This window comes from Sus scrofa, chromosome 12, assembly GCF_000003025.6.
Source record: "Sus scrofa isolate TJ Tabasco breed Duroc chromosome 12, Sscrofa11.1, whole genome shotgun sequence".
NCBI lineage: Eukaryota > Metazoa > Chordata > Mammalia > Artiodactyla > Suidae > Sus > Sus scrofa.
In genome coordinates this window covers 58,867,826-58,894,683 of record NC_010454.4, presented here as the reverse complement: position 1 = coordinate 58,894,683, position 26,858 = coordinate 58,867,826, and the positions used below count along the sequence as shown (strand labels likewise).

Below are 26,858 nucleotides of genomic sequence, written 5' to 3'. Positions count from 1 at the left end.
AGGTTGGGTAGATAATTGGCAAGTGGAGAGAAGCTGGGATCACCCAGGGGTTCCGACTCCAGGGCCCACGCTCTCAGCCTCTCTCCCCTTACTGTTTCCCAGGGAGTTTCCCTCCCTTAATAAGACCCTCCGTGTTTACAGTCCTCCTGCCTTGTTCTTTTTACTCCTTCCCAGGAGCACATTTATGTTTTCAGTTGCTTCCAATATTTAAGGTAGCAAAGTAATACTGTACCACGATTACACGTCGTCGTCAAACATTCAAACAAAACGAAAACTATGGAATAATCAAGTCCCTGTCCCGGACCCCCGCCCTCAGGATATTCACACAGGCGGACGTAGGTAGCAGCAACACCTCTTGGAGACAGACCAAGAAGCGTTCCCAGAAAAGGAGCATCCTTTACTCTTCCACTCCTGCTTGGATCCGCCCACGCCACAGCCTGAGTCATAGCTGCTCGCCCCGCCCACTTTCTACCGCCCCGCCCACTCCGAGTAGCCCCGCCCACTCCTGCTCCTCCCATGAGGTCCTGGAAGCGGAAATGGGGCCTGGTTGCCGCTGTTACCCCGGCTCCTCCAGGCCCGCGGTGACCCCGTCGCGTCGGTTCCGGTCCCCGCCCCGCGGCTGCGGCGCTGACGTGGCTCCCGGAAGTGGGCTGGCGCGGGGCCGCCATGTTGCAGCAGGTAGGGGGCTGTGGGGGCGCTGAGAGGGCGACGGCGGCGGGGCAGGGCCTGCGCGTCCCGGGGCGCGAGCGGAGCGTCCGGGCTGCTGCCCGAGCCCGAGGAGGAGCAGGGTGGGCGGCGGGGGCCGGGAACGGGGACGGGGGCGCGAGCGGAGCGTCCGGGCCGCTGCCCGAGCCCGAGGAGGAGCAGGGTGGGCGGCGGGGGCCGGGACCGGGGCCGGGGGCGCGAGCGGAGCGTCCGGGCCGCTGCGGGAGCTCGGGGCGGGACGGGCGTGAGCGGGGGCGGGCTCGCTCCCCGGCAGCCGGGAGACGCTCTGTGTCCCCGCCGCCCTGACCTGGGGCCGAGACCCCCGGCCTCGCATCCGCGCCGAAGCGGTCGGAGCGGCTGGGGAGGTGGCGGAGGGTTGGTCCTCTTCCGTGACCACGTCTGCCCCTCGGAGTGAGTCGCAGGCCTCACGTTGACGACCAGAGGCTGGTGAGAGTAGTTGACCGCTCTCTTCCTCTTTAGGAAAATACTGTTTGTGGTGCACTTTAACCTAGCGTATCTTAGGTATGTTTTCTTATTTAGGGGTGACTGTGGCCCAGGCGCTGCCCTAGACCCCGGGGAGAGGCCGTGAGCCATCCAGACGGTTTCCGGCCCTGAACTGGAGATGGGGGCTTGTCCAGGGGTCGGGGTGGGGAGACGAGACGAGGTCCGTAACTAAGGTGTTTTCAGATGTGATGGCAAAGACAGGGTGAGGTGGAGAGTAGAGTAGGACGACCTTGGGATCTAGGGTCGGGAAGGACCACTCCCAGCCGGTGACTCGAGTGGAGAAAACCCCGCGATGGTCTGACCCCGCGCCCAGGCTGGCGGAGGCTGGAGCAACACACACGGTACCCTCGGACAGACTTAAGTTCGTGACCAGGCACCTCAAGTGACCCCTTAGTGTCACCAGGCGGTCACCGCCGCACGTCCACAGCCCCGTGGCTCCCACTCAGGCTCCTCTCCAAAAGGTCTCTCCCAAACCTTCAGCATTCCTTCCTGTCGTCTCTCAGCTGAAGCCTCGCGTCTTGTTTCTCTGAGAGAAGGAAACCAGCACACCTGCCTTTGTCCTAGCCAGTTACACGTCTGTGCTGCAGTCTTAGGCTGAGCCCTCTACGGGGCCCTGGTTTCCGACCTCTTTTGCTTGAGATGCCCCAGAGCTTTCCAGCCTGTAGCCAAGAAGGTGGAGGCCGTTGGTTTCATAGATCTGAATCCATTTTACCTTTCGAGCTTCACCTCCTCCTCTGCTCCTTCATTGACTGGGTTTTCCCCACATTGATGCTGTGTAGTGTCGTCGTCGTGTTCCCCCCCCCCCCATCTGTGCCTTTGAAGACACCTGCAGTCAGGGACCAGAGGCAGCTGGAGGCCCAGCAGGTAGACTCCCCTTCAGGAAGCCTCCCCACAGCCTCTTCCTCCCGCTGCTCCCATTTGCATTTATATTACTTCTGGCGGTGGTGATCGCTGTGTTTCCTAGGTGATAGCTCCTTTGTTCACTCGTGCCTTCCACACGTGTTGTATGTAGCCCCGGCCTGGTACTCTGCTACACCTTAGGACCTAGTTCAGAGCAGTGACAGACCTTGTCCTCCTGTAGCTTGGCGTCTAGAAGGAGGTAGGAGAGGTTGACTTGCAGTAAGAATATCCCCAGATGGCTGAGTGGACGTTTGTCCAGGTGCTGTGAGGACGTGGGAAATGGGATGACTGGGGATTTCAGGGGAAGTCCCTCACCTTTGTCAGCATTTGAGCAGAAATTGGAAAGACGATTTATCGAGTTTGCCTGATGGTGAGCCACAGAGGGGACCGGAAAGGGAAGAGCTTTCAGGTAAAGAAAACATGAAAGGTAGAAAGATGGGAGGGTCCAGAGTGTTTTCAGAGAGCAGGTGGTAGCAGTACTGCTGTAGTGCCCAGCGGGAGGGGGCGTCAGAGTGAGGAGGGGGAGCAGATCATGAGTGGTCACTGGGGGCTGGGGCTGCCATGTGGATTTTGGCAGGAGATCTGGGTGGGGCTGGGGGAGCTGCAGATTCCAGGTGGCTGTGACCACGTCCTGCTGTTGTTTTGCAGTTTGCGTAGTAGCATGCTGCCTTGCATGCAGCAGGGAATTCGATTTTACTTCATGGATGCTTGCTTTTCCTGTTAGGACAGTAATGATGACACCGAAGATGTTTCCCTGTTTGATGCGGAAGAGGAGACAACTAACAGACCGAAAAAACCCAAAATCAGGTATGAAGACAAGTTACAGGAGTTGTATTAAGTGTCTGGAGCCAGTGAGGAGGTTCTGGGCAGAGTGGGTGTGGCGAGCTGGTGAATACTGTGTATTGCTGGTTCATTCTTCAGTCTGAGACAGGATGACATCTCGCATTTTCTCCGGGAATAACCAACAAGGACTTTTACTCAAAACTGAGTTTTCAAATGGGCAAATCCAATTATTTGAACATTGGTGTTTTTAATTCTGACTTTTGTTTACCAAAAGCACCATTATTTAGTTTCTGTAGATATATTACATTTTGATTTACTGTGCAAAATTCACAGTTGCATTTTTTGTGGCAACTCAGTATGAAAACAGCAAGCCAAACAGATTTCAATTCCAAACTTAATTCTCTTAATTCGCTGAATGAAATCAAATTCTACTTGAACCTTAAAAACATTATGCTGTGTGAGAGATGCCAGTCGCAAAAGACCATGTGTTAGATGATTTCATTTATGTGAAATGTCCAGAAGAGGCAAATCTGTAGGCACCAGAAGTGCATTCGTGGTTGCCTGGGTCCAGAGGAGGGTGGGACTGGAGTAGATGGGGAGTGACTGCCCGCGGGCCTCAGGTTTCTTTTTGGGATCATGAAAAAGTCCTAATTCGTAGTGTGATGGTTGCACCATTCTGTGACTACGCCAACAACCATTGAATTACGCTTTAAATAGCTGAGTTGTATGGCGTGTGGATTATCGCAAAGGAGCTGTTAAAAACAAACAAACAAACAAAAAAAAACCTCTACCTGGTGGTTGCTTTGTCCTCTGAGGGCCTAGAAATTCTTAAGGCATGATTTTTAGACAGGTGAGAATAAGAGTCAGTCCTAAGAGTACAGCTTCCCAATTTCTTCAAACTTGGTAAAGTTTCTTGTTATGCATCTAGTGAAAGTTTATAATCAGTAAAGTGTTAAAGTCGTGTTTACGTACTGTATTTTCTGTGACAACAGGGCCTAGTCCGATAGTGGGACTTAGGAGAAGTGAGAGGTGGGCAGTTTGCTTCTTCCTCACATCACCTTTTGTTTTGACGAGACTCCGCGTGGGTCTCCTTTGGCTGGAATGTGTTCATCTGCATCCGCGGTACCTGCCGTAAAATGTAATTGCATTTCTTATTCTGTTTTGGTTTTCAGACACCCCGTGGCATCATTTTTCCATTTATTCTTTCGAGTCAGTGCAATTATAGTCTATCTGCTCTGTGAATTGTTCAGCAGCAGCTTTATTGCCTGTATGGTGACAATTATCTTATTGTTGTCATGTGACTTTTGGGCAGTCAAGGTAGGTTTGAGTGTTTTTATTTTACAATCCTATTTAATATGGTGGGATGAATGATGTATAAACAGTAAAAAAACAAAAAAAAAAAGTGACACTTAGCCTTTTGGATTGGTGTGAATTTATCTTTTTGTTATCTCAACCCTCATCTCCGTCGATGTACCAGGTGTATCAGATCACACGTGGGCTGTTAAACTACTGACTTGTCTGTGCTTTATGTTAACCTCCATCGGCTTTAAAGTAAAACAAATAAACACGTGACTAGCAGCTCCAGACCCTACATGCTGCTTCTGATCCATACCACTGGTTTTACTTAAGGTCACCTCTGGCTGTGCCAGGTATGTCTGGCTCCCAGAGAGTTTGTCCCAAATACTCAAGAAGTACCTGCCAATGCAAAGGCAGCGTTGCATTTAGAGGTATTTATTTAATACCTTCTCCTTCAGTTCCTGTGGATTATTTACAGAAGTTGATTAACTGTCACCATGAAGGAAATCTGAATAAATTCCCCAAAGCAGGAATGTTTTTCTAGTCCAGGACAGAAAAACTAGAAACTCATTAAAAATGACTGTCAAAATTGGGATTTTTTTTTTTTTTTTTTGGTCTTTTTGTCTTTTCTAGGGCCTCTCCCGTGGCATATGGAGGTTCCCAGGCTAGGAGTCTAATCAGAGCTGTAGCCTCTGGCCTACGCCAAAGCCACAGCAATGCGGGATCCGAGCCACGTCTGCGACCTACACCACTGCTCACGGCAACGCCGGATCCTTAATCCACTGAGCCAGGCCAGGGATCGAACCTGCAACCTCATGGTTCCTAGTCGGATTCGTTAACCACTGCACCACGACAGGAACTCCAAAGATGGGATTTTTTTTAACAAGAGCCATCCTGCTACATATCTTGGCTTAAGAAGGAGGTAAAAACTGTAAATATAAGGTTATTTGACCTCAGTGTTAGTGATCACCTGTACTCGGACTTTTGGAATGTTGTCTGAAACTGAATTCAGAGGAAAAAGACTGAAGGCTTCAAAACCAGTAAGCTTGAGAGAAATCAGGAGAGTAAACCAGTAATGACAAGAGCAGAAAGGATTGGAGAAATGGGAAGATGGGGAGGTTTGAGAACCTTCTTAAGAGCTGTTCCTTGAAAACGCTACAGAAATAGACCTCCGGCTGTCCTCTGTCTTCGCCAGCTCTTCGCTTGTACTTAGCCTTTGAATGGTAGCATTGCTACAAAAGGAAGTGTGGTCTTTAAGGCTCCTCCTTTTCTCCTCTCTGTGTTCCTTTCATTACCTTAGGAACGCTATCAGAGTAATTTGTCACGTTAATAAGAGGAAAGGCGCTTGGGGCCTTTGACACACTGCCTGGAGGCCAGGGCCGTAGCCATCATCACAGTCCGTTTGGGCTGAGACAGGGTGCTTTACAGACGGCAGGAATTTATTTTCCATGTTCTGGAGGCTGGAAATCCAAGATCTGGCCGCCAGCATGGCCCGCTTCCGGTGCGGGCCCCCTTCTGGTCCCAGACTGCTGGCCTGTCGCGGTGTTCTCATGTGGCCGAGAGCAGAGAGTGCAGAAGCTCTCCTGCTCTAGCGAGGGCGCTAATCCCATTCGCAGGGGTCCCCGTCGTCTCCCTAAGGCCCCACCTCCCGATACCATCGCTTGTGAGAGGTGGGGTAGACTTTCAACATGAATTTGGGGGGGTGACAAAAACCTTCAGTCTGAACGACCGTTTTTAGAGATTCATAGTTAGAAAATACATGTAGCTAGCCAGGCTACAGAGGAAAAAGTAGGTCCCAGTAGCTAAAGAGCAGGGGGGTTAGGAACATGTTAGGGGACCAGAGAAAGCACAGGACTTGACGAGGAAAAGAAGGGTGACGTTTATGGAGATGCTGACCCATCACCGCCGCCCCTGCCGGGCCTGCTGTAGCCGTGACCCTTGTCCAGGCCTGGTACCTGGGGGTCCTCAGCTGGGCGTCACAGAGGGGAAGCTGGTGATGGTGTGTGTGTGAAATGTTACTCTGAGATGTGACGTCATGTAGGTCTTTAAGTCATGTTTTTAAAATGTGTGTGTGACTCTTTCCCAGAACGTCACAGGTAGGCTGATGGTTGGCCTGCGCTGGTGGAACCACATTGATGAAGATGGAAAAAGCCATTGGGTGTTTGAGTCCAGGAAGGTAAACCGCCTTCGCTTTCGGTTGAGAGTCTTTCAGTGAATTATGTGCAGATGACACTTGAATGTTTAAGGATGAATTTCTTAAGTATCTCAGGCATAATCTCCTTGTAAAGAACTACTCCAAGTCCTTTGGCCTGGCAGCACTACAGCAGATGGCCTCCTAAAATTACTGCATCGTTCTGTGTGGTTCAGATGGGAAACAAGGCGAGTCCGGGAAGGGATCTGGGAGAGGGTTGGGCTCCCAGTTTGCACAGAGTGCTAAGCCGCCTCCCAGGGCCTCAGCTTTGGGTGGCCTGGCCTCGCAGAGCTGCCTCTGCAGCTCCTATTCTTGCCCCCAGGGTCCTCCTCCATTCATGGGCAGGAGAAAGGAGGATGGCAGCTGGATAGAAAATCTGAATTGAGGAGTTCCCATTGTGGCTCAGCAGTTAATGAACCTGATGAGCATCCATGAGGACACCGGTTCGATCCCTGGCCTCACTCTGGGTTAAGGATCTCGTTGTCGTGAGCTGGGGTATAGATCCCAGACACGGCTCAGATCCTGCATTGCTGTGGCTCTGGCGTAGGCCAGCGGCTACAGCTCCAAATGAACCCCTCCCCTGGGAACCTCCATATGCCACGGGTGCAGCCCTAAAAGACTGAGCTCTAGGGGACCCTGATCTGCTTGTTTTGGGAAGTTGGCCTGGGAGGCAGAGGACAGAATTCTTGCAGACAGCGTCAGTGAATTGCTTTCCTTCTGTTTGGAAGGGCCTAGGCTAGGACGTCTCAGAAGTCCGTAGTCCTCCATATGTTATAAAGCCCACCTGGGGAACAGCTCGCTGCCCATTCAGTTCCTGGGTATCGCTAAGACTTTATGGTCATTGTCCAGAATCCCTTGGCACCGTTCCTTTCTCAGGACTTGACCTTTTAGTCTCTGGGATGACTGTGGCCTTGATTTTCTGAATCCTCAGCTTGAAGCTTCCTTATGAATAATCAGTGTAAGTGCGAGGAGAACTGATTAGAAGCCTATTAGAGGTCACCCAGACTGTCCATTCTGCCCTGAAAATGGAGCATTCTTGATTTAAAACAAAGCATATTAAGACCAGTTCCAAAGGTCCCATCATGGCTCAGCAGAAATGAATCTGACTAGCATCCATGAGGACACAGGTTTGATCCCTGGCCTTGCTCAGTGTGTTAAGGATCCGGTGTCGTCGTGAGCTGTGGTGTGGGTCGCAGATGCAGCTTGGGTCCTGAGTGGCTGTGGCTATGGTGTAGGCCATCAGCTACAGCTTCGATTCGCCCCCCTATCCTGGGAACCTCCATATGCCACAGGTGCAGCCCTAAAAAGATTAAAAAAAAAAAAAAAAAAAAGAAAGAAAGAAAAAGACCAGTTCCAAAAGTTACAGTCATGGAGTTCCCTTTGTGGCTCAGTGGTAATGAACCTGACTAGTATCACAGGTTCCATCCCTGGCCTCGATTAGTTGGTTAAGGATCCCGCATTGCCATGGCTGTGGTGTAGGCCACCAGCTACAGCTCCGATTCGACCCCTAGCCCCAAAAAGACAAAAAAGTAAATAAATAAAAGGAAAAAAATTCACAGTCGTGGTCAGTCTGCTGTTTTGTTTGAGGGGGTGGAGGCTAGGGTGGGGCTCTAACTTGGAGTTCGGCCGTCTGTATTAATTTAAACGCTTTGCTGATAAATAGCACCGAGCGTTGCCTATTCATCTCCTTTTGCAGGCTTCCCCTCAAGAGACGAGGACTGTTTCGGAGGCCGAGTCCAGGATCTTCTGGTTAGGACTCGTTGCCTGTCCGGTGCTGTGGGTGATCTTCGCCTTCAGCGCCCTCTTCTCCTTCAGAGTGAAGTGGTTGGTGAGTGTCAGTGTGGGGCCGCCGGCGACCGTGCAGGTGGCCGATGGCTCATTGCCACAGGCAGCCGCCTGTGTCCACAGTAGGACCCATCTCGGGTATTTCCAAGTTGAGTCACCCAGCTCTGCCCTTCTCCAGGTGCCAGAGAGCAGAGTGCTGCTGCAGGTGCCTCGCAGCGCTGTGACCTAGCCCACCCCGGCCGGTGGTCACGTCATTCAACACGTCATTTGTAGGGTGTTCGGTATCCTCCTGACGTGTTTGTTGGCTGAGTCTTTTCTGGAGATACTGCTTGGTAGCTTGTTCTGGATCTATTGCAGTTGTCGTTTTGTGATCTCTCCCCGTTTCTCTGGTTCAGGGGCTTGTCTGGAAGGTCCTGGCTTCGAAAGATCTCTTTTGTCGTTGGACAGTGGCTGGGGGCTGGAAAGGCTTCTCCTCCCTGTGAGGTCCCGTGGCCTCCCCCGTGGTCTTCCCACGTGGCCAGTGGGGCTTCCTCAGCCTGGTGGCCTCAAGGCAGTTAGACCTCTTACCCGGGGCACGGGGTCGGGGGTCGCATCTCCAGCTGAGGGTGTTTCGGCTCGCAAGCCGAGTGACCTGGTACAGCTGTAGTGCTGTGCTGGGGCTGCCATAACAAAGTGCCACAGGCTGCATGGCTTAAACAACAGGAGTTTATTTTCTCGCCGTTCTGGGGGCCCCTCTCTCTGCTTGTAGACAGCCGTCTTGTTTCTGTGTCCTCACGCAGCCTTCCCTCTCCTTGTAAGGACGCCAGTCGCACTGGATCAGGGTCCACCCTGCCGACCTCATGTTACCTCAGTTACGCCTTTAAGACCTTGTCTGCAAACACAGTCACATTCCGGGGTTTGCGTGCGAGTGTGTGCATGTCGTCACTCTAGAACAGGGCTTGGCAGACTATGGCCTGCAGTCCAGTCTGGCTGGACACCTGTGTTTGTAAATGTGCATTGAAACCCAGCCCTGAGTGGAGTTCCTGTCGTGACTCAGTGGTTAATGAACCCGACCCGCGTCCACCAGGACGAGGGTTCGATCCCCAGCCTCCCTCAGTGGGTTAAGGATCCAGTGTGGCTGTGAGCTGTGGTGTAGGTCACAGACGTGGCTCAGATCCCACATTGCTGTGGCTCTTGTGTAGGCTGGTGGCTACAGCTCTGACTGGACCCCTAGCCTGGGAACCTCCATATGCTGGGGGTGCGGCGCTAAAAAGACCAAAAAAAAAAAAAAAGAAACCCAGCCTTGGCTGTTTGTCTACAGATTGGGAAGCAGTTTCTGTGGCTGCTTTGGGACTAGAATGGCAGAGTTGAGTAATTGTAATAGAACCATATAGCCTGCAAGGCTAAAATATTTGTCTAGCGTTTACAGAAAAGTCCTGGGATCTCTTCATTTTGTCCTAATTAACTTTTCTTTCATAGTATTGAAAGAGTAAGCTTGAGTTTCTTATTCTCAATCTCTCTTTTTTTTTTTTTTTTGGTCTTGTCTATGAGAACCTGTGTCAGGTTCGTTATCACTGAGCCGCAGTGGGAACTCCCCTTATTGTCAGTCTGTAATGGTCTTAGTGGGGTCACCTGTGGGGTTGTGGGCTCAAGGGAGAGACAGCTCTGCTGAAGTGCATTTCTTTCTAGGGCTCCCCCTCCTCCATCCCCCTCGTCTCTATCTCAGAAGGCAAGTGCCTCTTGGTTGCTGCCTCGAGGCCCTGGTTGCTTTCTCAGAAGCCAGTTGTCACATGCGCGTTAGCATCGAGCACTGTGCTCTCATTGTGTTGAACCTCATCTTTGTCTTGACCATTCTTTGGGAGTTCTTAGGGAAATAGTTGACCTTTGAGCCTTTCTGAGTCTCTCATTTATTGTTTTTTCAGTGTCTTTACTCACAAACCGTGGCATATCCTAGAGAGGGAATGGTTCTCCACTGTCCCCCCCAGGGCTGGCACAGAGCATGTGTTCATGGGTGCTGGCTGGGTGGTGCAGCGCATTTGGAGGGTGTGCTCTGGGCGGAGGGAGTCTCGGGGCCACGGCCCCCTTCCCAGAGTCTCCTTTTCCTTCTCCTTCCCCGGGGAGGGTGTGGGCGGTATTGGGGCAGTATTAAGCCTGTAACGGTGGGCTGTTCCCCTGTCCCAGGCGGTGGTCATCATGGGTGTGGTGCTGCAAGGTGCCAACCTGTATGGCTACATCAGGTGCAAAGTGGGCAGCAGGAAGAATTTAACCAGCATGGCCACGTCCTACCTTGGGAAGCAGTTTCTAAGACAAGTAAGTGTTTTCTGGATGCGAGAGTAATTTTGATGTGGTCAGTGACTAATGCAATGATGATTTCCAACTCTTGTAGAGCTTAATTTCTATGAAATACTTTTTAAAAAGTTTTTTCAAGGGACATATTTATTTAAATATGAGATGCCAAAGTTATTTTAATTTCTCTTTGGAGGCTTTTAGAACATTCTAGAAATGTATTGTCAGTGTCTTGAAATTATTTTAAAACCAGAGGGATTGATAGTAACTTATTTTTAAAAAATTATTTAAAGTTTAGTTGCTCTTCATCATTTCTGGTGGCCCTAAATGAACAGCTTTGAAGAATGTATTTGTATGGTTTCAGGGTTTATGTATGGTAAGAACAAGTTAGACGCGTAGTAAGACCGTATCATTAAAAGTTGTTTGCAAGTACTCAGACTGTTTTAGAAGAACCTACAGGTTTTGCTCGAGTTCTGTGATGTGCGGGCGTAAGTCGGGGTCGTCAGTGGGATAGGTGGTATTCGCAGGCACTGATAGGTGAAACCTCTTGGGGAAATTGATGGGTCTTTGTGTGCAGGACACCTCGTGTTGGTGTTCGTGCAGTAGGCCGGGCAGGTCATGGTTCAGACCATTACGGGTTCTCAGCCTTGGGCACGCGTCAGAACCGCCTGGAGGCGAAGACACAGACGGCGGGGTCCCGCCCCCGAGATCCTTCTTTAGTTGATCTGGGGCCGGGCCTCCTGAGTTGTGTGTTTACAGGTCCGCAAGTGGTTCGGACACTGGTGTGTTACGGGAAATGGCCCTGGTGTTAAGTTCTCTCTCTCTTGCAGACCACAGGAGACGATCAGACATCCTGAGGAGACGGAGGGAGCCTGCCTGTCCTTCACATTGGGAACAGCTGAGCCTTTCGAACTCAGTGCATATTGCAAGGAGGAGTGTTGGGTTTGTTTTTCCATTAGAAAATTTTCTTTCAAAAAAAAAAGTAGTCTTCATATTAAGTTTTTACTTCCTTTTAGCATTTGGGGCTTGAAGGTGTGGCGTGGCTGGAAACACTGTCGGCGTTGGGGTCATGGTTTGCACCCGCGCACAGGTGGTCACCTAGGGCCCTGCGTCTTAGGTTAACACAGTGGTTGTGCTCCTGTCTGTGTGGAATGGAGACCTTCGGCTGTGGTCTGTAGATCACAGAGGGTGTTCTTAGTCTGTCTCAGAACTGTGTGTGTTTACCTGCTATTTCTAGACATTATTTTCAGAAGGTTTTTTCTTCCATGGTAAGAGTGGGCCCTTTGGCTTATAGATAAGCTAGAAATAATTGTTTATTTTACATTAATATATACGTCATGATGAAACTTCTTAATCTAGGTATTCACATCGTAGGCAGTTAAAAACCAAATTTGGGCTGTTGGTGTTAACTACTTTTTAAATTTTTATTTTTTATTTGTAATGAGTTGTGTACTTAAGGCCCAATTAATATAAAAGGAATTTTCGTAGTTTATTCTTAAGGGATACCTGGGGATTGCTGCTGTTGTATTTATTTTTTGGATAGGTAGCCGATTTTACTTTGGAACACCCCAGAAGCTCTTCGGTGGTCCTTGGCCTAATGAACTCTTTTACCACTAAAAGAGTATTATTCTTATGTCACAGTGAGAATAATCATTTAAAATACTTGGCATTATAAATGCCTAAAAGACATTTTATCTTATCTATTTTTTTTTTCTTGCTATAACGGAGATATTGTAAATCAGTGCATTTGTATTAATGGGTATTTCTTAAAGCAATATATGTAACAGTCTGCAAACTCTTGTAGGCATCTGTAAATTCCGTTGTAGGTACTGTAAACTTTGTTTTAATCAACAGATTATTTTGTGACTGTATTTATACATTGTTATAAATTTTTGAAGATGTTTTGTTTAATTGAATAAGTGTCTTTATTGGAGTGATGGCTTTGAAGGTGCATAACTTTATATTTGTATAAAACTCTGTTTACAAAGCACTTGGACACTCGTAATCTCATTTGATCCTCCCAACAAACCTGTTTTGTGTGATGCCGGTTTATAGGTGATGAAACGAGGCTTCAGGTTATTGAGTGACTCACGGAAGGAAGCTCAGTACAGAAAGACCCATTAGGATGTATGACGATTGTAGGGAGACTTTGGTCTCTAAATGTCCTTTCCTTTCATGGGTTTGCTAAGTTGCTAATTGGGTAAGTGTTTGTTTCCCACCTTATTTATATTCATCCGGTGCAGAAAGTGGGTGTGGGGGAAAGATATTTTCATTTTCATTTAACCTGGAACCCCTGCCGTCAGTCTGTGGCGTTGAGAGTAATGGGGCACCGTGGTTCCCTTCTTGAGGTAACTTGTTACTTGCGGCTGCAGTGCGAAGCCAGGTATGAATTGCATTTTAGAAGGTGCACGTGGCAGGACCTGCTGTTTATCCCCTAGTATCCATTTCCCTCCTCGTTCCCTGCTTATTCCCCAGGATGTGGCCCTAAAGACCGTTTTCCCCAGATTTCCTTGCCTCGCCTTGGATACCCTTCCGGGAAGCCTTCTTAGAAGGAAGGCACGCCTGGCCCCTGTCTTCCCCGCTGCTGGCTGGGATGTAGACGGAAGCGATGGCGCTGGAACAGCCGTCTCGGACCTTGGGGTGGAGGCCCCGTTTGTGGACAGCAGAGGCGTGAGGCAGACGTGCGTGAGGCCGGGGAAGAGCCCACACTGCCTGTCTCCAGTTTTAAGTGAGAAATAGGTTTCTGTCTTAAGTGTAACTTTGTTTTTTCTGTTGCTACAGCCTGAGTTCCTGTCAATACAGTGTATTTTGGGCATCCTTCGTAGTTGTTTCCCTTGGCATGGTATTTGAGATGTAGTAGTTCAGCGCATACATATGTACCCTTTTCCCTGTGAAGTAATGAAGCTGGTGTGATAGGTGCTAATATATCCAGCTGTTCCAGATGCTATTGCTACTCAAAAATTCACCCCATTTTATTATGCTTACACAAGCCATGGTCCGGAATTTGGGTGGAGCCAGTGGGGACAGCTTTTCTCTGCTACAGGGTCGGGCTCAGGTGAAGGACTTGAAGGCTGGGTTCTGCACGCTGGCCCAGGGGCAGTGAACATCTGGGGGCATCTTTATGGGTCTGGAGGTTGATGGTGGCTGTGAGCCAGCTCTCCCAGGTTGCTGGTTGGAACAGCTGCGTTTGTGACATCTGGTGGTCTCTTGAGGCCCATCTGAGCCTTTGCGGCCTGGCAGCTGTGTCTTGAGACAGGCTTCCCTGGGGAGCCAGGGCAGAGCGCGGTGGTGTTATGCCTGGTCTCGGGAATCACAGTGTCGCTTGTCCCTTAGTCTCGGTTGAAGCAGTCACCAAGCTCCCCCTGAGTTCAGAGGGAGGGGATGTAGCAGCCATCTGTGGAAAGTAGAATCTGCCGCACACACTTTCATTCTTTCATCAAGATGGAAAAACTGCTTGAAAGAGACCAAGGGTAGCAAGTGGTATTTTCCCTGATGAGCCTGGAGCACAGGTGAACTGGCTGAATGGTGCCATGAAAGGAGCCCCCAGCATACCTGTTAGGTCCACACCTTTGAAAGGTGTGTGTGTGTTGAGGTGATGGCACATGCAGTCCGCCCATGCTGTAGGTACTCTGATCCTTTGAATTTGTAGAACTCTCTAGAGCTCTTCCAAAGTTCTGTCATATGTATCACCTTGTTTGCTTCTCCCCATTAACCTTGAGAGGGAGGAGAGACCACAGGTAACCTCGTGTTACAGGTGTGTGACCAGGACGGAGATGAGAGATGGTTTACTGCAAGCTGCAAGCCTGGAGCCAGCGATGTTCCCCCACCCACCCCTGGTCTCCTGTGCCCCCCACCAGCTCCCTGCTCACCTGAAGCCATGTGGTCAGCTATGGCCTATGTGACAGTGGAGGTGAGCTGTGTCACTCTTGAGTGTGGAAAGTGCAACTGATGGGAGATCCCTGCGTCTTTCTTTACTTTTGTGGCAGCCAGTGGTGCTTGAGACAGCGGCTTGTAGAGCAGAGCTCCCACCAGCTCCCGTTGGACGTGCGACGCAGGTGAGAAACGCTTGGCGTGTGAAGCCACTTGCTGTTCTGGTCCATTTGTTCTCATAACATGTCACATTGGAATAGCCCATTCTGATGAATTTGGGTGCACAACTGACAAATAATGCTCAGAAAATTTTTAAGTCCTAATTCAGTAATTTCTCCACTGCTTTGTGCCTTTTCATTTTGCAAGGAAAGAAGTTGGATTGGATTTTTGTCTGTTAAGTGCAGGGGTGCCAGTTCTCATCAGAGCAGACAGGTGAAAGTTCAACTTGGAGTGTGCGCCTCCAGCCAAAGGGACAGAACTTCTCATTTCCAGCCATTTGTTGCCACCCAGGAATGTGGTCCCTCTGTTGCTAGGGTTTTCAGTTTTTCTAGAGGAATGGAAAATCCGAATGTTTAGATGAAATCTGATCTTTTAATGCTTGTTAATTACATTTTAAAGGGAAAAAAGAAGAAAACCTTTAAAGCCCAAGTGAGTATGTTTGCAGGTCAAGTTCAGCTGTGCTAACTCTGCATGGTGCAGTGAAGCTCAGACTGGTGGGACTCTTTCCTCTAGGGAGTCAGAGCTGAGTATCTGCAATGAGCAAAGCAGAGCCGCTCTAGAGGAAGCAGGGTTGGCGGCTCTGGAATCACCCACTCAGCTCTACCAATTTCCAAGGAACCCTGAGCCACTGTTTGCAAACCACTGCGAGGAAAGCGAAACCAAAGTCTGCCTGGTTTTGAAGAACACGCTCTTCAAGTCATATGTCAAATACATTTTTCAAATAAAAATAAAGTAGAGGAGTTCCCGTTATGGCACAGCAGAAACGAGTCCGACCAAGAACCATGAGGTTGTGGGTTCGATCCCTGGCCTCGCTCAATGGGTTAAGGATCCGGCGTTGCCGTGAGCTGTGGTGTAGGTCAAAGATGTGGTTTGGATCTGAGGTTGCTATGGCTGTGGTGTAGGCCGGCAGCTGTAGCTCCAATTGGACCCCTAACCTGGGAACCTCAGTATGCCTCAGGTGCGGCCCTGAAAAGCAAAAAAAAAAAATGTTGAAATAGTATCCAGTTCTTGTGAGAAGCAGGAAGCATTCCTTGAAACCTTGATATTGTCATTCTAAAGGGAAAAGAGCAAGATTAATCATTTTCTGAAGTCATTTAAAGCCAAGAAAAAATGTGAACTCGTATGTAACCTGCCCACAATGATTAATTAAAAAATAATAAGTAAAGCACTCATGGTCAGAAAACCAAGTAGTACCAAAGGGCTGCAAAGAAACACAAGTCTTACCTTGCTCACAGTTCTGCTCCCCAGAAGCAAACTTCTTCAGCTGCTGCAGTTTTTGTATTTTGCGGTCCTTACGGCCACACTAGACAATAGGCTTATGCTGTCAGTGTCAGTTGACCTATCGACTTGGTGTATAAGCTGTTGGCTTTCTGCTGTGAAAAATGGGTATTTAACTCACTCATGGTTTGAGCACTGGTCTTGTCTGGTCATTTGTAACATTAAAGGCTTACTCTAAACCTTTGTTTCTTATTCCTTCAGTTATCTGATGTTTTATCTGTTAATTTTCTCTGGTAGTAATTTGTTCAACTGCAAGTAACAGAAAGTTCTGCACAGAATAGTGGCTTAAACAAAAACAGGGTTTGTGTGTTTTTCTACAAAGGAAGTCTGGGCACTTGTGGGTGTTGATGTGGTTACTAAGCAATTCCTCAGAAAGCTGGTTTTTGTCCCCATGCTCATTGCCTCAGGGTCACAAGACAGCTGTCACAGCTGAAGATGACTCATGTGTTTATAAGCAAGGAAAGGGAGTGGAGGTTCCGGTTGTATCTTTTGTATCAGAAAAGTGAAAACTCTCTCAGAGGTCTCGGGAGACTTGCTTCTGCTCGCCTCTCATTGGCCAGATGTTGTCAGGTGTGAAGAAGGTGTCAGGCGCCCGGAAAAGCAGGCCTGCGGGCGGGCCCAGCACTGCCTCCGGTACAAGTGAGGTTCCGTTATGGGAAAAGGGAGAAAGGACATTGGATAGGGAACCGGCGGTGCCCACCGTGTCCTTCTTGTGGGGGGCTCTGTGTGGGGACACGGGCTGCCGCCATCGCTGAGAATAGCCAGCCTTGAATCTGGACGGCTTTTTTTAAGCCAGCTTTTGATGCAAAGCCATGAAAGCACAGCTCTGTGAGGTGGTTCTGGAGGCTTCTGTACTCTTGCTGTGTATCCTTACTTTAATATGATTTTGGAGGTGGATTTAGAATGTTCAGAGCTGGAGTTCTCTTGAGCAGGTGCCCACCCCCAAGGCAGGGTTTTTGGGTAAATGTTTTCTTAGTGGTGGGTTAACACAGTGACTGGTTATTTTAGCGGGTGGAGCCTAGGGGTGCCTGGAGCTTGTAGAGCATAGGACAGTTCTGTACAACCAGAAAGTGTCCTGCATCTCTAATAGCATCTGTAGGTCTCATGGATATTTAGGTGCATGAAACTCCTGTTTGTAAAGAGAAAGGAAAAGCATCCCTCACAGCTGTCAGATGGAAGCCGATGTGGCCCTAAGAGCCAGGCTCCAGTGTTCTTGAACAAAAGTAATGCTGTACAACGGCAGCATCTGACGAGGCCACTCTGCCTGAGGGAGCAAGACAATCGTGAGTAAGGACACTCTGTCAACGTCTGTAGTCCTGTTGGAGCATCGAAGCAAGGATGCTGTGCAGATGACTAAAAATGACCAAGCACTCTGTCTCTTGCTTACGTGAGAGGCTGCCGCCGCCTGCTCAGTACAGCTTTAGACCTCTCTGTTCTTCTCCTGCCGAGGTGGAAATTACTGGGTTAGCCGCTCGGTTGCTTTCCTTTCTGAAAGCAGCCAATCCACGGTAACATCATGATTCATGGAGCCCTTCTCGAAATCACCTGACACAGGCCCAAGCTCCCACAGCACGCTTGTCGGAGACACCCCATAGTTTGTGGTCTCCCTCATGCAGAAAATCCCAAGAGTTTTTCACCACTTTGAAAACTGTCACTAGGTTTCATGTCAGCATGACTCATGGCATTTGCCCTGCAAGCTAAAACTGCTGCCGCTGCATTAGTCTGCTTTGTAGTGGCTACATTCTTGGGACCTATACGTATGTTTGCAAGCACCTGACTGTGTTTTATGTTCAGTAGTTGTGGCCAAATGGCTACGTTTTCACATTGAATTGCATATTCCTTTTATCTCTTTTATAGGTAGACATTGAATTGACTTAAAATCTGTGGTAATGAAATGCCTCTGTAAGTTTTTTAGAATAATAAAAAGGATGTTTAAAAATATTTGTATGAGGGAGTTCCTGTCGTGGCGCAGTGGTTAACAAATCCGACTAGGAACCATGAGGTTGCGGGTTCGGTCCCTGCCCTTGCTCAGTGGGTTAAGGATCCGGCGTTGCCGTGAGCTGTGGTGTAGGTTGCAGATGCGGCTCGGATCCAGCATTGCTGTGGCTCTGGTGTAGGCCGGTGGCTACAGCTCCGATTAGACCCCTAGCCTGGGAACCTCCATATGCTGCGGGAGCGGCCCAAGAAATGATAGCAAAAAAGACAAAAAAAAAAAAAAAAATTTTGTATGAAAAGTGGCTGTGGGTCTGCAGGGGTGAGACATGCTGGTCTGCAGTTCCCGACAGACGGTCTGTTCCTCAGACCCTCTGCTCAGGTGGGCTTGGAGAGCAGGTAGATTTGAGCTGATGCCCTGCTGTTCTTTCTTTTTTTTTCTTTTTTTTTTTTTTTTTGTCTTTTGTTGTTGTTGTTGTTGCTATTTCTTGGGCCGCTCCCGCGGCATTTAGAGGTTCCCAGGCTAGGGGTTGAATCGGAGCTGTAGCCACCGGCCTACGCCAGAGCCACAGCAACGCGGGATCCGAGCCGCATCTGCAACCTACACCACAGCTCACGGCAACGCCAGATCGTTAACCCACTGAGCAAGGGCAGGGACCGAACCCGCAACCTCATGGTTCCTAGTCGGATTCGTTAACCACTGCGCCACGATGGGAACTCCCTTGCTGTTCTTTCTAATGGTCTGTGTTGCTTACTGAAGGTGAATGCCATAGACTGGGAACAAGGGCTGACTTTCTATGGAATCTGAGAAGCCAACGGGTTTCTCATTTGGCTGGGATGTATAGGTGGGATGTCGACTGTTCCAGGCGAATTCAGTATGTGCTGCTTGTGTTAATTTATGAGAAATCCCAGGGGTCCCATTTCCTATGAAAGGAAATCCTGGAGAGGCATTTTGGGAATGGTGGGCTAAGGAGCTCTCAAAATCTGGTTCTCCATGAAGGCACTGATAGCGTTGGCATAACAGGTCAAAATCAACATTTTCAAACTTCAGAAATTAAACCCAGGGACTGCCCCAGGCTGAGGAACATGCATTCAGGGAAAAGTGGTAAACTATCTGAAAGGACAGTAATTTGTGTATTTTTATCTTTACTTGTTCTAGTCCCGTCCTCTACCAGCTTTGTGGTAGCCTTGAAAATTAGCAGCCTTGAACTCACACCATAGATGTCTGTGAAAACGAGCAGCCTGGCAGCCACTGTGATAGTTTGGAATTCCCCCCAAGTAGGTTTGCAGTTATCCAGGAAGCCCTGTGCTCAGAATTTTCACTATTTGATTTGTCTGGTGGCTCCTGAGGAAAATCCCAACCTCAGGTCTTACTTTTTTTGACGTGACTCAGTGAGAAAAGCCCTATCCCCAGTGAGGTGGTTTGTTGGCAACAGTGGCAGTTGTTTAAACAACACAGCTGCCCGAGACGGTGATTGTCAATTGGGGCGAACCGCGAATGGGTCGACAAACTGTAAAACATGGGGAGTGAGACGTCCATAGGAGCCTTTGAAAAGCCCCAACATGTTCCTGGGACCGTCGAAAGCCACATGCATGTGCAGGGTTCGCCTGCCCTGGGAAGACCGGGAAAGGCCTAGTCTCTGATCTCTGGGTGGTCTTGAGGCTCAGCACAAACAGGAAGTGAAGACTCAGGCAGAACCCTAAGCTGCTGGAGGGAAGGTGCACCCCATCACACACGAGCCCCTGGCCAAAGGGGGAGACATTGTTTCAGGGGCTTACGGAAGTCTGATTAGCGGAAGAAGAGGCTAACTGAATAGAACTTTCGGGGGCTGCACATGCCAAAGAATACACACTTTACAGAATTCATTCAAGAAAGTAAAAGTAACTAAAAAAGAACCCTCCACAACAAGTACTAAAGAGAAGGGGCAACAAATCTGACTTAAGGCATGCAAAGAAATGAAGTATGGCTCATACACAGGAAAAGAGCTCAACAGAAACCTTCCCTGAGGAAGCCCGGAACTTAAATCTGCTGTCTTAAATGTGTTCCAAGAGCTTCAAAGAGATGGTGGACAAAGAGCTGAGAGGAATGAGGAGCATGATCCGTCACACAATGAGGGGATCGGTAAAGAGATGAAAACCGTGACGAGGAACCAAATAGAAACTTTGGAACCGAGAAGTAGGGTAACAGGACAAATCCGCTAGAGGAGTGCAACAGATTTAAGCAGTCAGAAGAGAGAATCAGGACGCTTGAAATGAGGACAATTGAAATCATGCAGTGTGAGGAGCAGAAAGAAAAAGGAATCAAGAGTGAACACAGCCTGGGGGACAGCGAGTGCCCTCAGTCATTCCCGCCTACTCACGGAAGTCCCAGGACAAGAGAGAGGCAAAAAGGATATTTGAAGAATTGATGGCTAGAAACTTTCCGAACTTTATGAAAGACGGGAGAAATCCCCACGTGAATCTGCACTTCCAAGAAGTGCAGCAGAATCTAAGATAAATTCAGAGAGTCACATCTGTACACATCATAGCCGAATTGTCAGAAGCCAATGAGAGAATATTGAATGTGGCAAGAGAAAACCTTCACATGTAAAAGCTGCCCAACAAGTTAAAAAGCTTGCTTCTCTCATCACAAACCATGAGGTCAGATTCAAAACAGACTTTAAGACAAAAAGAATTGTTGCAAAAGAAAAAAAAAAAAAGGGAGTTCCCGTCATGGCGCAGTGGTTAATGAATCCGACTAGGAACCATGAGGTTGACGGTTCGATCCCTGGCCTTGCTCAGTGGGTTAATGATCCGGCGTTGCCGTGAGCTGTGGTGTAGGTTGCAGACGCGGCTCGGATCCCGCGTTGCTGTGGCTCTGGCGTAGGCTGGCAGCTACAGCTCCGATTAGACCCCTAGCCTGGGAACCTCCATATGCCACGGGAGCGGACCAAGAAATGGCAAAAAAAAAAAAAAAAAGAAAAAAAGAAAAAAAAGGACATTGCATATTAATAAGAGAGTCACTCCATCAGGAAGACAATTACATATGTACACTTGACAGCAGAGCTCCAAAATGCATGACACAAAAGCTGAGAGGACTGAAGGGAGAGGTAGAAAACTCAATAGTCGTTATCACTAATCCATGTGAAATATTCCATTTATTGATTAGGGTAATCCGTGTAAAATACTCAGCAGAGTCCCAAGCCTTTGAAGAGCACTCCACGATGGTAATTTAGAAAGGAAAACAGAATTGATTAGCGAGTTAAAAGTAGAGCAGTGAGGAGATCTAACCCCCTAGTTTGAGTGGCTTCTGTATGATTTAGATTCATCCACTGCACGACGTGGGGAATTCAGCTGAGGAAAAGCAGGCATTTGCATGAAAGAACGACAGTTATTTTTTATTTTTCTTAGAAAAGAGATTATCAGATTATAAGCTGGTAACTTACTATAGTATCCACTTATAGTTTTTAAAACACATCTTGTTGTTTATGTTTTTCAGATAGTTGTTGAAATTCGACAGTGCCGTGGACCAGTTCCTCAGGGTAAACGTTTGTTTTAGGGTACCACTTTTCTCTGCACACCCTTTTCCTCCTGTGCTTGTAACGTGTGCATTGTCCACTGGGCGGCAGTACACCAACAGAAAATGTAAACACGGCCACACCGTAGCAACTTCTTTACAGGTAGTGAGAAATGATAGTTTTTCTGGAAAATTAGGCTGCAAATAGTGGGTTAGGACTAAATCCATGTTTCCTGTTGTGAAGTTAATTAAAACCAGTGCTGATGAAGGAGTAGATGCTGAATGAATAAGAACAGCAATGTGTTTAGTACCCTCCATGTCCTGGAAACCGAGGTAGGTACTGCATACATGGTATGTGTGTCCGCTTTCCTCATATCCGTCCCACCTCACCCCTGCAACCGAACAGATGCAATTAGGATTAGAGGGTCCGTAGCTTTCCTAGGGTCACACAGCTAGAGAGGTGAAGCCAGGACTTGTCAGAAGCAGGAGCAGATGATGAGTTTGGATTTAAGATGGGTTAGGATTGAAGCCAGTGATCACATCTAAATACCAGAATGCAATGAAAACTTGGAATTCGACCTTAGCATTGGGCACGAGGTGTGAATGCACGAGGCATCTGTGTAAAGCTGAGCCGTGGCAACGTACGGGCTGTCTTCGGCAAAGGTGTCTGTTAAACCACAGACAGCCAAAGTGTAGCTTTCAAGGAGAAGGTGATAAGGCCGGAGGCTGAAGCGAACATGCACCAGAGGCAGACAGGCCTGAGTTCAAATCCTGGCTTCGTCCCCACTATTGTGTGGTCTCAGACAAAACCCATAACCTCTTTGACCCCTTGTGGTAACTTTAGGAGGGAGATACGACCTCCGTCTTCCAGAGGAGGAAACCTAGGCTGACAGAATGTAGGGACTGACCCAGGGTCACACTGCGTCCAGTCCACGCTGGCGCCAGGATCCAGATCTGGAGGGTCTGCCTTGGGCTCCCACAGCCAAGTACCACGTGGGATGCTTGTGCAGTCAGCGCTAGGACACTGGCGCTGGTGATTCTTTGTGTCTGTGTGCGTCTTCTTGTGTCAGGGTTCTCCAGAGACGCAGAACCAGTAGGAGATGAAATTTAGATCTCCAGATCTCTGTCTATGTGTATCTTGTGGATATAGTTCTTGAAATAAATCCCATCTTTCCATACATGTATATACATATACAATGTGTATGCACACACACACACACACAGAGACACACAGGTACACACACACAAGGAACTGGCTTATGCAGTTGTAGGAGCTGACCAGTCCTGCTCTGTGGGATAGGACAGCAGGTTGGGACTTTGGGCAGGAGCTGACGTTTTGGTCTTGAGCCAGCTTTCTTCTTCCCCTGGAAACTCAGTTTTGCTTTTAAGGCCTTATAAGTAATTGGATGAGACGTGCTCGTATTATCAAGGGCAGTCTCTTTTTACCTAAAGTCAGCAGCTTGTAGATGTTAACCACATCTACAAAATAACATCCCAGTGACACCAAGATTACAAGAACTGGGTACTGCGGCCCTGCCGAGTTGATGCCTAAAACACCACCACACTCCCACAGTTGTCTGTAAACACTGACAGCACAAGCCTCTCTTGACCAATGCTGGGCACCTAGTGGCCCCCAGTGAACTTTATTAGCATATGTACTATCCAAGGTGGACTTTCAGTGTCTTGAGTCACACATCACTTCCTTTGGGGCCCACTGGCTGGAGCAGCAGGAGGTGAAGAAAGCCTCCTGACGGCCTCTGCAACCTGGGCGGTGAGCAGGGCCACCACCAAGGGGCCGGGGTGGGGGTGCTGGGGGTGCTGTCCGTGTGCGGTCTCTGTGGGTTTCTGTTGGCACCTGTCTCCAGCTTCTGACGCTCTTTGCCTTTGAAGGCACCAAGGTTTTCAAGCAGCACAACCTGTGAGGTTGGGTGAGCATATGAATAACTGGATCTCTTAGCATCTGTGGTCGCTGAAAGACCAGTGGCCTGAAAACAGCCAAACTCATCCGATACCCCAGTTCCTAGGACAGGTGAGCAGGTGCTGAAGGCTCGTCCAGATGAAAGCGACTGTTTAATAGAGCAGGTGGTGGGGGTGGAGTACTTGCCAGGACTCAGTTGTGTCGTCCCTCCCACCCGTTCCAGGTTGAAGGCCTAACCACCAGTGCGACTGCTTGGAGATGGGGCTTTTAGGAGGTAATTAAGGTTAAATGAGGTCACAAGGATGAGTTCTAATCAGGTGGGATTAGTGTCCTTAGGAAGAGAGGGAGTTCCCTTGTGGCTTGGTGGGTTAAGAACCTGACATAGTGTCTGTGAGGATACAGGTTTGATTCCTGGCCTCACTCAGTGGGTTAAGGATCTGGTGTTATCACAAGCTGTGGTGTAGGTCACAGAGCGTTCCTGCAGCTGTGGTGCAGGTCTGCAGCTGCAGCTCTGATTCAACCCTAGCCTGTTAACATCTGTCTGCTGCAGAGGTGGCCATAAAGAGAAAAACCCAAAAAGAACAGGGAGCGTGCGATCCCTCCATGTCTGCAGCCAAGGAAAGGCCCTGCGAGGGAGGGCGAGGGGAGAGGCGGCTGTCTGCGAGCCCAGGAGGGAGCTCTCGTCAGAAGCCAGATCAGTTGGTACTTTGATCTTAGACCTCAAGCCTCCAGAAGTGTGCGAAGTGAATTTCTCTTGTTTCAGCCAGGTGGAATTTTGTTATGACAGCCTGGTAGACTAGGGCAATACTGATCATAATGACTGCTCTATTTTCAAGCTTGTCTCCTAGAGGATGTGAGACAGGCCAGAGAAGCATAAAGGAAGGAAATACTAAATTTCATGAAGTCTTTTCCAGCTCCGGGAAGAAAATCGGGAAGGGACATTCTAAGTCAAAACAATTCCTTGTGCAAAAATATAGAGCGTATCATGCAAGTGCAGACACACACGCACACCCGCACCCCCACCCACCCCACTTTGTGCTAAAACCGCGGGAGACACCTGGTTCTTGACACACGCACGGCTTTCTTCAGGAAGAGATCCTTTAAGTATTCTGAATATTTATCCCTTGTCCACGACATGTGTTGAAATATCTTCTTCCAGCCTATAACTTCATTTTTAACTTGGTTCAGGATTTTTTTGACTTAATGCAACTTTTAAAAAAATACGCCAATTTTTCAGATCTTATGTGAGTTTTTACTATTCATTTAAAAACACTTTCCTTAAGCAGTACGTGGTGCTGCTCTGTATTTTGTTTTAAAATGACAGAATGTAGGAGTTCCCATTGTGGCTCAGCAGTAAGGAATCCGACTAGTATCTGTGAGGTTGCAGGTTCAATCCCTGGCCTCGCTTATTGGGTTGAGGATCCAGCGTGGCTGTGGTATAGGCCGGCAGCTGCATCTCTGATTCAACCCCTAGCCTGGGAACTCCCATGTGCCATGAGTGTGGCCCTAAAAAGACCCCCCCCCCCAAAAAGAATGACAGAATGTGGATTTTCATAAGTAGCTGTTCGTTCTTTTTTTTTTTTTGGCTGCACCCACAGCATATGGAAGTTCCTAGGCCCGGGTCGAATCGGAGCTGCAGCTGAGGCCGACGCCACAGCCATGTCAACCCTGGGTCTGAGCCGTATCTGTGACCTGTGCCGCAGCTCATAGCAATGCTGGATCCTTAACCACTGAGTGAGGCCGGGAATCAAACCTGCATTTCGCAGAGACAATGTCGGGTGTGTGTGTGTGTGTGTGTGTGTGTGTGTGTGTGAAATCCCTGAGGTGATTGCTTTTTTGGTTCTCTGTCTGTCCAGGGTGTTTTCTTCAGTCTGTCTGGTTCTTTACACTTGTATCTTAAGAGAGTTGTCCCTTTTGTCCAGTTTTGAAACACGGAAGTGAAACCCATCCGGCTGGGACATTCTCCCTTCTGCGCTTTAGTTTAGGCGTGTGTGGGGGTGGTTGTGACTTAGGGGGACAAGCTCTATCTTCACGTACTTGGTCCCATTCTCAGTGTCCGAAGAAGGCCCGCCTTGTGGGTTGGGCCTCCACACTTTAACCTTGTGAATCTCTTCGACCCCCGTTTCCTCATCTGAAAAGTGGGGGTAGTAACACCCGCCTCACAGAACTGGGAGAGTTGGTGATAACGTGTGTGTGCCAGCAACTGGTAACACACAGATGCGGAGTCAGACATAAAAGAACCTTTGCAGAGCTCCCGGACCAGGCGTTCTCACACGTCACTGGTGGGGCTCTCAACTGGATGGGTCCCTAAAACCACTCAGAAGTAACTTTCAAAATTACAAACCTAAGTTGTGGGGACTTCTGTGATGCGGTAACAAGGACTCACTCAACCTTGCAGGTAACGTGTTGGGAGAGCTGGACAAGATACATCCAGTAACTTTTTCCCCCCAGGCATCGCACAGCAGGCAGTGCACGACTGCGGTGCCTGAGAGATAAAGGGATAAAAATGAAGTCAGCCTTACATTGCCCTGGCTTCTGCCTGGAGGCAGTTTCTGACAACAGGACCTGGGAGGAGGACCCCAAAGAGAGGCTGGCGTCCTCTCTGACTTGTGGACTCAAAGGTGATCCAGAGAAGCCAGCCCAGGGTAAGTGGGGTGATGTGAGAAAACACTGCCTGTCCTGGGACCCCTTCACTGGGAGTAGGAGAAACTCGGGGACCAGGGTGGGGGCAGGGGGAGCTGCCATGCCGTCACATCCTGGGCCCTCAGCCTGTTGAGCAGGGGTTGTTCATGTGTATGGCCCTCCCAGGAAGGCAGAATTCGGACGGCTGGATGGAAATTAGACAAAGAAGCTTAGGGCCAAGCCTGAGGAAACACTTTCCAACAATCATGACTGGTCAGGCTGGCCAGTGAAGGGACCAAGCAAGCACCGCGCCAGGTTGTTGCCGTGGGCAGGGGCTGGGCTAAATGCCGTTCAGGGCCCGGTCTCAAGATGGTTCATCGTGTGGTTTTTATAGCCTGATGTCCATAAGAGGCAGGTGACAGTGGCGTGTATTTTTTAAGCATGTTGGGAAAAGGAAAAGCCCCTGAAAACCCCACCCCATAAAAAGTTAGAGCACATAAGGTTTCAGCACAGCAGTCTCCCCACACATCATGTGAAGTTATATTTTTATTTGATTTCTCACCTCTGTGGGTTTCTGCTTGAAGGCAGGGGCCACGTCCTCCCCTGCTTGACCTGGAGAAGGGCCCTGAGCAGCCCTTCCCCCTGTGCCCCTGGCAGACATCGCTAGTCAGTCACCGAGCTCTTTTCCCCCGAGCGCCGTCTCAGCCACGGTTCTACACAGTCGCTTCTAATTAGAGCTCGTTCGGACAGTGTTTAACTATTTGCCATCCCGGGGCTGAAGGAACGCTTAGGAGTCAGTGAGGCACAGAAACATCCTGTCTCGGAAAACACGCTCTGTGTTTTCCACCAGCTGCCGGGAAGCCCAGCTGTCATCTGCCATCCAGACGCGGGAGCTATGTGGGCACTGGCGACGTGCTGGTGGTCGGGCAGAGCGCCAGGGGGGACATTTTGGGGGCAGTGAATGCTCGGGATGCCTTGTTGCTGGTGTAGTGAGAAGGCTCTTGAGCTTTGATGTGATGCCGTAGCGTCCAGGGCTGCAGCAGGTAGGGCAGCTCTTGGGAAGTGACACATCATCACACCCCTTATTTTGGGGG

At 49.1% G+C, this 26,858-nt stretch overlaps 2 protein-coding genes across 4 annotated transcripts in view; both read left to right on the top strand.

Moving 5' to 3' along the window:
* TVP23B (trans-golgi network vesicle protein 23 homolog B) lies at positions 644–15,486 on the top strand. 3 transcript variants are annotated; one of them, NM_001281832.1, is made up of 7 exons: positions 644–678; positions 2,834–2,916; positions 4,065–4,209; positions 6,275–6,364; positions 8,076–8,207; positions 10,325–10,453; positions 11,260–12,419. In NM_001281832.1, exons 1-7 carry the CDS (start codon positions 667–669, stop codon positions 11,284–11,286), a joined length of 618 nt encoding a protein of 205 aa, NP_001268761.1. In that variant the 5' UTR covers positions 644–666; the 3' UTR covers positions 11,287–12,419. The 3 variants fall into 3 exon arrangements, with proteins under 3 accessions (NP_001268761.1, XP_020921785.1, XP_005654038.1); XM_021066126.1 differs by having other exon boundaries at positions 673–788; positions 11,260–15,486; XM_005653981.3 differs by lacking the exon at positions 644–678 and adding an exon at positions 930–2,518 and having other exon boundaries at positions 11,260–15,486.
* CDRT4 (CMT1A duplicated region transcript 4) overlaps positions 13,073–26,858 on the top strand; it is a 65,276-nt gene continuing 51,490 nt past the window's right edge. Inside the window, exons 1-3 of the mRNA XM_013980267.2 lie at positions 13,073–14,484; positions 21,207–21,249; positions 25,594–25,787. The gene's annotated coding sequence lies outside the window, so the exon portion shown is untranslated. The remainder of the gene's footprint in view (positions 14,485–21,206; positions 21,250–25,593; positions 25,788–26,858) is intronic.